At 38.8% G+C, this 9,903-nt stretch overlaps 1 protein-coding gene across 2 annotated transcripts in view; it reads left to right on the forward strand.

Moving 5' to 3' along the window:
* The window catches only part of LOC118330949 (copine-8-like), a 62,112-nt gene that overhangs the window by 20,718 nt on the left and 31,491 nt on the right, over positions 1 to 9,903 (forward strand). For both annotated transcript variants that reach the window (XM_035665698.1, XM_035665699.1), the window contains exons 3-4: positions 4,226 to 4,272; positions 4,889 to 4,992. In XM_035665698.1, coding sequence (XP_035521591.1) covers positions 4,226 to 4,272; positions 4,889 to 4,992 — 151 coding nt within the window. The remainder of the gene's footprint in view (positions 1 to 4,225; positions 4,273 to 4,888; positions 4,993 to 9,903) is intronic.

Here is a 9,903-nt window from a genome sequence, read left to right on the forward strand (position 1 = left end):
TCATACTCACGTACACAGGCACACGTGCACACACAAGCTTGAAGATTGTAAAGTAGTCGTTTTTATCTGTCTTGCCTGCTTTGTTTTCTGTAACAGACAGTGACAGCCCTGTCTGTTAAAAGCCCTCTAAAAATACACATAATGGGGGAAATAGTCTAATGTTATGTCTGAGTTATGATGGAATGATAAAGTTGTTTTTTGTACCCTCTAATTCATCCAGGGTTTGGTTAACATGCATTCTTTCAACATCACCTTGCTTCAATCCTCAAATATTCAGCACCTTGTTACCTGGGTGCTGCGCAGCGAACCCAATAGTGTTTTTAGTGTTGATTGGTGTGTGTGAACACATAATTGATGAGCTACCAGAATCACAGATTGGATCTTTAAGTGTCGGTGGGAGAAGAGGATGAGCATCCGTGCCTGCCCCAACATTTATACAAGGAGGCACTTGTGCTGCGTCCATGTCTCTGCTCTGCTGACAGCACTGGCCCCAGTCACACAGCATTAGACCGCCTCAGCAGAGCCACACACACACACACACACAAAAATGCACACATCCAGGGCCTCAGGCAGGCTCACGCACCGTATTCATATTAGCTTATAAAGCTGGACAACAATCCAGTATTTCTGTTTTGTCCATGTTTGTGTGTATTTTAGCCGTCGTTCCTGTGGTGCAGGGATGTGGATGTGCTTTTATCAGTGTGGTTCAGCAGATTGGAAAAGGGCATTTAGCAGACAGGAACATTATCAAAGTATGCACCGTTGGTTTTTCCTACATTCAAAACAGTGATGGTGTTAGCAGTGTTATTGTCAATTTCCTTCCCTTTCCTCATTAGCCTGATGAATAGGAAGAGTTGAAAGTGTGCCGGTGCGGATTGGTGAGGACTCATCACTATTTACAGGCATGTGATTGATGTATCACCCCCCGCACACACTCACACAATAACGCAGAGACCATGTGTCATCCCATGCTTCATTGCAAGATTAAAGGATGACTGTATATTCAACCAGCTGAGCCCCAGCTCACTGCACAGCATCCACAATGCAACATATACAACATCCAGACTGACAGTCTGCCAAAACACGGCAAGTTTGAGCACTTCTGCTGCCGCACCAGACGCAGCGTAATTAGGGTGTTTGTTCACCGTGTTTGTGCTCAAAAACAGTGTGACATTCTCAACACGACTATGAGTTGGGTAAAAATATCAGTTTTCTACAAAATGTTAGTAATAATATGGTGTATCTGGGCTCAACATGAGCTTTATTCTTAAAGGTGAAATGTCAGTTTTGGGGGAAAAAAACAAATTCATCAGATATGTGATAATTTCCACATTCTCACCTGTTAATGAATCTATGATTAAATAATTCCCCTTGAAATGACATAACTCGTATCAGTTCAAACAGCTCATACAGCATACAGCTCATACATTAACTTAGGCATATATTTACAACTAATTGATTCTGTAATTAATTACAATACACATCACCTCAGTGGAATCAGAATTCATAATCAGATGTCACAAGAGCACAAGTTCTTTTTTTATTTAGCTCATAGAGTGTCTGATTGTTTTCTCTGTGGGTGTCCCTGCTGATAGGACCTTTATAGAGTTTTTACGCTACACATTAAATTTACGCTACATTTTAAATAACTTTCACCTTTTGGCTTCAGTGAGACTCAGTCGTGTAGATATAATGGAAATTCTTGTCTTCATCCCTAAAGCATGTCAAAGTTCATATTTTCAATTTTCTACACAAACAGCAGAAGTCACCATCTGTTAATTATGAACACTCTTTTTTTCTTTACTGTTTGCAGTATAAAGGTATGATATAGCCATAAATTAGACATGGTAGTTGGGTTTACATATGTTTTCATTAACTTTGTGGCTGTTCAGAGAAAGCCTTGCTGACAATGCAGTTTTAGCAACTGTCTTCATAACCCATAACAGCATGTAATCCTTCACCACTGCATTTTTCTGTCAGTACTAGTTATGCAGACAATTTAATTCAGTAATAACATAATGTAGTACGTAATACGAGTTATCATTACAAACCAACAATCATTCTTTAATAGACTTGAGAGTAGAAAATAGACAATGCTTTGAACCAGATATAGCTACTTCTTTCCATCTGCTGTCCCTGGTTAGTTGAAGACAAACAATTATACAATAAACCACAATGTATGAGCGGCACGCATTAAGAGTCTTGTTTAATCACCCTTGGCCAATGATGTACACACGTTGGTTTTTGTAGAAATTAAACGTGATTACAGAACAGCTTCTGTAACCACCAGCTCAGCAACCATGCTGTGGGTCCCCATGGATGGTCTACCAGTCGGGCAGACCATCTCAGTGCTTACTCAGCACTCAACACGAACTAACGGGCTCAGGGCTGCTTTTTCTTTCCTTTTTCAGTGTGACCAGATAGGACAAGGACAGACAGAGGTTGTCATTGTTGTTCAGGTTGCTCTGCCTTCCTCTTGAGGTGTGCTTTAAAGATTATTCTCAAAGGCTGCCGCTCAGATTACATCAGGAAACAGTGACTATACAAAATAGAGCAGTTTGAGATGTGTTTTTAGGTGTCTTAGTGTAGATATCAGTGTTTGTTAGTGAAAAACAGTAAGAGAGAATTATTTCATACATTGGATTGGATTGGTTGAACGATATGTGTCCATTATTGTCTATCGGGGGGGAAACTTCAACCAAATTGGAGAAGAGTGAAAACATCTTTGTTCTGTTCCTTACTCTTCTTTCTATGAAGGAATATTATCCAGTTCTGATATAACTAATGCTAACAGCATCTACGCTAACCTCTTTAGCAGCTGCCATTGCTGTTTTCGAACAAACACTTCTCACACAAGTCGTCTCACACACACCTAGGCGTCAGTGTGGCACAATATTAAATATGTAAATCATAATTTATTCAAATGTGTTAGTCTATGCGTTAGTGTACTTTATCTTTTATGTATTTAACCCACTACTGCATGTGTAGGACTTCATGTTTGAGTATTTTGAAGTTTATATTTTATATTATATTTTTATATATTAAAATGTTGTATTTTTTATTTGAATATTTTATTTTATAGACAATTTTTTTTACAACAGAATATTTTATGTTTATTGTAAATTAATTAATTAATTCAGTCAAAATAAAAATATTTTGAAATACAGAGATTTTAATCATGTGAGTTTGATGTTGTATTGTCCGTTTGGATTTGGGGTATAACATTAGCTCCCGTAGCACATGCCGTAGAAGTAGAATTGGTCCGGTATCACTGTGGTTCGTGTGCATAGCTTGAATCCAGGCAAGATGGATTCTTGTGTAATTTCGTGATCTTGCAAGTCCACCGCCTGGCGAGGTGAGTCCCACAGTCCTCTGCTGCATTGTTGTAATTTGCTATGAGGGAGGGAGTTAGCAGAATTTGGTTGTGGAGTTACACTTTAATAATTTTTGACCTATCTTGTTTTATTTTTGTGATACGTAAACCTTATAGTAAATACTTATTGTACATTATTACTAGGCTAAAGCTTGAATTGAAGAACTGCTGAAGCAAGATATCATTTACCAGACAGGTATTACACATATATCACCTTTATTTATTCAGGTAATCTCTTTGAAATCAAGATATGACACAGCTCATAATGACATATTTTACTTTCATTTTAAAGGGTAATTTAATCATGGCCTATTAATGTCTTACATTATTCCACTACTCACATTGTCATTATATACAGAACATTTTACCAGTTAAAAGAGATTTCAGTGTCTGGTCCCAGGGGTTTTCAGAGTTGTGGGTCACTGCCATGTGACAGATGTGTGTGAATACAGTAAAGGCTGGTAGAATGCAAATTAAATGTCATTTTAGTGCCAGCTGAGTGCCTCGCTGTGTTTTCACTAGTGGTCCGTCATCAAAAAACACTCCAAGACTCCCTCGGATGGAGAAGCTCGAATGTCAATAAGGAGGACTGTCCTCCACCCACACAAACACTCACTAACCACATCCCCACCCTCCCCTTCTCTTCCTCATCTCCCCCTCTCTGAAATATCATAATGCTGCAAGGCAAAATTCTAGTGACATTTAATTAGGGAGTTTTCCTCTCATGTTGGGGTTCGGGGAAAGAACACGCTCTCAGCTGACTTCTCAGCGTTGTTTGTTCACTGTTAAACACTCTTCAATCAATCTAACCCTCTCTTGTTTCTCTCCCCTCCTCTGTTTCTAATTCAACAGTTTGTGTGCTGTACACTCAAGGAATAGCCAACAGGGAATGGAGAGAGGTGAGTGCACGAGTGGGGTGGTGGGGGAATAATTTATAACCAGTGAATGCTTCCATAGAAGCTTAAATTGCAGCAATTCAGCATTTCAGCAAGTCATATTCTAGGAAGCTCTACGAGCCAGCTTACAGTATGTGATAAGAGCATGATGTTGTTTTGCCCTCAGAAACGCTAGGTCAAGCTTGTTGGATCAATGTGTTGGTTTGAATTTATCACATTTAAAACTCACTCTTGTTGGGTTTTTTTTTACTTGTTTTGTGCTGAGCAACTTAACAATCACACGCAGAAAGTGTAGAAATGTTTAATGACATTGCTGTATTGTTCATGCGGCATTCATGTTCAAATGTTTCAATGAGTCAACAATGGAGCAGGTCTAATTGTCCTCATGTTTCTTTCAGATCAGGGTTAGAGTTAGAAAAGTGATTCTTAAGCACTGCTTACATGCAGATCACAAATTTGTCTTTGACAAATAATTGTTGTTAAGTCATGTATGAGTCCAACAGGGTGCTGGCATGCATTGGTCATGGGCATTGTTTTAACTAGAAACCTCGGTGTGTAGTTTGTTGAATGAGTCTTGCAGCCATTAATCAAACATCACATTTCTTCATTTCTCTTCTAGTTTGGCAGGACAGAAGTCATAGACAACACCCTCAACCCCGACTTTGTCCGCAAATTCATCCTGGACTATTTCTTTGAGGAGCGGCAGAATCTACGCTTTGACCTGTGAGTTAACAACTGACTTATGTGTGTAGGTTTGTGTGTATTTGTTTTTGTGTATTTGTGTGAGTTGTGCAAGCGTGGGTGAGAGTGCTGCTCTGTGTAGAGCAAAGTTGAGCTTAGCTGAAATATTCATGGTCTGGGCAGAGGGAGATGTAAGTCTTCTCCCTTTTAAATAAAAGACAAGTTTTCATGCCACTTTTTCACCAGCATTTCCATTTGGATTTATCCTATCCATACAATGCTTTGAGACAAAATAGGGCCAGGTGCACACAGTGAATCAAACACTTGGAATTTTGTGATGATTATGATCCATTTTTAGTATCGGTCATCAACCTCAGTATCCACTGAAAAGACAAGTTTGTCCTGCATGTTAATGGGATCATCAAGCTAACAATTTTAAATCCTGCAAAAGTCAGTTCATTTGAAGTTGACTTTTGCCAGTTAGTCAATTGTGTTTTTTATTAAATATTTTCATCATTATTTTTTTTGTATACATTTGAATCTTTGTTTAAGGATACTATGCAGTGAAAAAAAGAACCTTATGAAAGTAATAAATTACCTCCTTTCAGCAGCAGATGCAGGAGATTGCTCGGTCTTAATCCTTTTAGTGCGGCTTTTGACACAGTTGATCATACAATTTTAATTGACTGCCTTAAGCAGTCGGTGGGTATCTCTGGGTCAGCACAGAGTTTTCTTAGACCTTAACGCTCAAATAGAACCTGCTCTGTTAAAACAGGAGGTTCTGCAGCTACCACAGCGGGCAACAAACACCTCAGGGGTACCTCAGAGCTCATTTTGAGGCCCCATCACGTTCTCACCCTTCATGCATTTTATTTTGTAGTATCATTTGTACACATGATATGTAGTGTGTATTTTTAATAATATTATATTTTCAAACAAATATGTACACAGATGATTAAATTTTCTAGACTCAGGATGCAATGTATAACAAAATGTTGGGTAAAGTGACGAATGTAAGAACCATTTTAGGCCTATAAAAAAATAAAAAATGTCTTTGTCAAAACCACAGAGAGCCACTGGATAAGGGCTAAAGAGCAGCATGTAGCTCTGGAGAACTCTCAAAGAATCTGAGCAGCAGCAAGGATTTTGGACAGAGAGTGAATTCCCCTTAGTAAAGACACAAACATTAAATCTTAAAGACATGAACAGTAAACGTAAGTTAGTTAATATAATGTTAATATTACTTTTAAATGTCATTGTAGTTATATGCCAACAACTTTAACATTGCTTCCTCTTTAAAAAGGAAATATTTAAAAATAGTTGTATAAACATTATAAACTCACTGACATAAAATACTCCAAGTATTTAAGTAACAAAATGTTTCTCAATGTTCTATTGCAGAAGAAACAAATAAGTTACAGCATTTGTTTCAGGTATACACTGGTATGATGGCATATGAAAAATTCATAACATTCAGGAAATTAAAACCAGTATACTGGTTCATCTAGTATATTGCCCAGCACTAGTGTATGACAGGAAAGTATTTATCATAGCTAATAATAGAATTATTACATGTTCTCTTGCCCACATCAGATACACCTGTATTCTGAGTCACAGTGCTGTTAAAAGTTTAGTCATATTTCCTGATGTAGCCCTAAAAGTCGAGCTGTCCAAGTGATTATGATAATATGAATTTTTCTCTATTGTGTCCCAGCCTTACACATATTCACTGTATTTTCCCATGATAGCTCATGAAATATGGAACAGCTCTTTTGTTTGTTTACTTGTAGGCCTGTCAGCCGGGCCACATGCTGCTTACAATCTGTGGGAGGTTACAGTGAAGGTCAAGGAGAGACGCTAGCTGTTGGCTGCGTGTGTGTATATGTACATTGTATTTAAGTTGTATATACAGTCTTTGTCAGCTAAAGTGTGTGTGTATGTTTGGGCATGTTAGCATGTGTGTTCAGGTTTTTGTTTGTAAATAGAGGGTATATAGTAGGATTTTCGTGTGGATGTGGATGTATGAATGGTATTACGTGTGTTTGGACGTTTGTTTTTAAGGGTGTGTGTGTGTTTTCATTAATGTGCTTTTTGTGCGCTTGGCAAGATAAGTATAAATAATTAGTGTGATATTTTGTATATGTGAGTTTGTCTGTGTGTGTGTGTGTGTGTGTTATACCATCTGCATGTATACTTTTATATGCTAGAAGAATGTACTGCAGACTATTGCCAGAGTATCATGCAAGATGTTAAACGTTGACAAGCAGTGGGGAGAAGGGATAGAGGAAGATGGAGTGTGTGTGTGTGTGTGTGTGTGTGTGTGTGTTTGTGTGTGTGTAGCCTGGCCAAGTCCCTGCAGGGCTCGTTGTGAGTGGGTGAGCATCAGACGCCGTTACTGTCCTCTGGGCTGATGGCCCTACAATCACTTGCAGCGAGGACATGGCTTGCCCTAGCCCACACACACATACTGCCCTCAGAACAAGAAAAATGCCCAAAATCTCACACACACACACACACGCACATTTGCTCAGACACACATTTACACTTTGCTACTCAGGCACTATTTTACACTCATGTTGAGCTGTAACAAGCATGTACACACACACTTCTCATATTTCTCATTACAGAACCAGTGGTTACTGCTGCTCTCTTCAGCCTCTGTCCTGAGGTCTGGCAGTCTTTTTACTGTAGCTCCTCATTACCTCCACCTCCCTCACTTCCACTCAGCGCCTCACATCCCTTAGGACATCCATACACCCAGATAGCACTAAGATGCCCGCAAACTGCCAGTATAGTTGCTGAACCATCCCATGCTCTCTTTACCAGGAGACCCCAAAGCCACGACACACTTTGCTTTTTCTGCTGCTGTCTGTGCCTGGAAATCCTGTTAACCCTCATCTCACTGCCGGCATTTTCACTGCTCCTTTTGTTTTTCTTTGGAATGACACTTGAGATGCCCGCTGAAGCCAGTGGAAGCATTCCTTTAGAAATCTTCCTTTTCACACATCAGTTTTTGGACTTTATAGTGTCTACAATATGGTAGACTGGCTAGCACTGAGCCAACAGTGTGGCTACAGAGGTCAGAAGACTCTAATTTTACATTAAAATGGAATCGCTACACTGAAATAATTTTGTGTAACAGAAGTTAATACTAAAATCAAGTGTAAAACAGCAATAAAGCATGACAAGGCTGAGAATACTTTTCTTTAGTTTATCTGCCAACCAGAACAAAAATATGTCATCATTTATGACAAATTACTCAAATTATTAAACAGGATCAGAAACAATTAAGTCTAATCCTAATTCACACTTATCATTTCCCAACAACAAACGGTTAATTTACATTTGAATTGTTGGAAATTATTTTGTATTAAAGTGAGATCTGACTATGATTAAAAGAGTCCTATTGTCGCAACTGGTGTGAGAACAAGAAGAATAAGACTCAAACCCAGACGGCAGACAAGATCAGTTCAATAGTTTATTAACAAAAATATTAAGTATTAAGGCTTACAAGGCCATGACAGGCAAATGGTCAAACAAGCAGGTCAGGTAGGAAGACAGGAACTCAACTCAAGATGACTTACAAACAAGTAAAAGTTCTGCAGTGTCAACCTTTGTAAGGTAAATTATGTAAGTATTAGCAAAATTTGCTTACAGACGATTCATCTTTTTTTATATGTAACTTCTGTTACACTTTTGCCGTGGCAGATCTGCAAATGTGTGACAATTTGTGTGTATGAGGAAAGATTTGTGTGTGCCTCAGTAGCTATACAGCCTACATACCACCAGTCTGTGGTAGCATGACTGCGCTGTTTATCGTTTCTTAACCTACTTTAGATTAAAACAGAAAAATAACGTTATGGGGCACTATTTCTGAACACACATTTGCCGATTCCTGTACACATACACAAATCTGATTACGCACACTTACACACACAACTCTCCTCTTACATTTGTAAATAGTTTTGCTACAGTAATGGCTCCATAATACCTTGTTTCAAATGTATACTCTAAGTATGCTAAATGCAGAAAATTATGTAAATTTTTGTTTTTTATATTGTTTTGTTTGTTTGTTGTGCACCATTCTGGATGGTATGGAACCATAGATAGAAGTGATAAGCTGATAAGGGGAGGTAAAGATCCGCGTGTGTAGGGTTGTGACTTTGATCGTGTGTGGATAAAAGTAATTTGGTAGTAGTAGCTGTAATAATTGGAATGTATGTTTGTTTAATCTTGCCCAATAAACATAAAGCGTCTATCCCTGTGTACTATTCAGGAATAACAATACACAATTTTTTTATATCCCTCGGTCAGATATTCATCACGTTACATTAATTTTGTCCAAGGGGACATATTGAGTGGATTCAAACAAACAGCTACATAGCCTAAAAACTGGAAGTGCATCATTCCCTTCCTTTTATAGCAACATTATTTTGTAAAACACCCCTGTTCAGGATAATCTGTCAGGACCAATTACAGCAAGGGATATGTGCTAATGAAACTTTTGTGTAGCATCTTGTATCAATCGGTGTGAAGGCTTTGTAGAGGCTTGAAAAAGCTGTTAAGAAATGGAGCTCAAGTGTCAGTGTGCTGTTGTCTGTTGTTCGCCTGCCTCTCCGGCCCTGTTTATTTGTGTGCCATCATTAGTCATCATTGCTCAGTTCAAATGGAGCTCTGAGCAGCCGCTCACCCCGCAAGACAGACAGCACAGGACCAAGAGAAATCCTGTCTGGCCCAGTGCCGATGCAGTGATGTCATCCTCACACATACACTCACACACACACACATTCAGGCACATGACGCAAATGTGTGCGTCGTGGAACATCTACTCCTGAAAACACTCTCGTATGTGTGTTTGTAGGTGTGTGTGGGTGAACATGTGCAGCCTAATCATCATACATATGTGATTAGCATGTTTTTCTTCTCTCTCCCTGTCTCTCTCTCTCCCTGTCT

The sequence above is a fragment of the Morone saxatilis genome, unplaced genomic scaffold (assembly GCF_004916995.1).
Source record: "Morone saxatilis isolate NCDOM2014 unplaced genomic scaffold, NCSU_SB_2.0 Contig2, whole genome shotgun sequence".
Classification (NCBI taxonomy): domain Eukaryota; kingdom Metazoa; phylum Chordata; class Actinopteri; family Moronidae; genus Morone; species Morone saxatilis.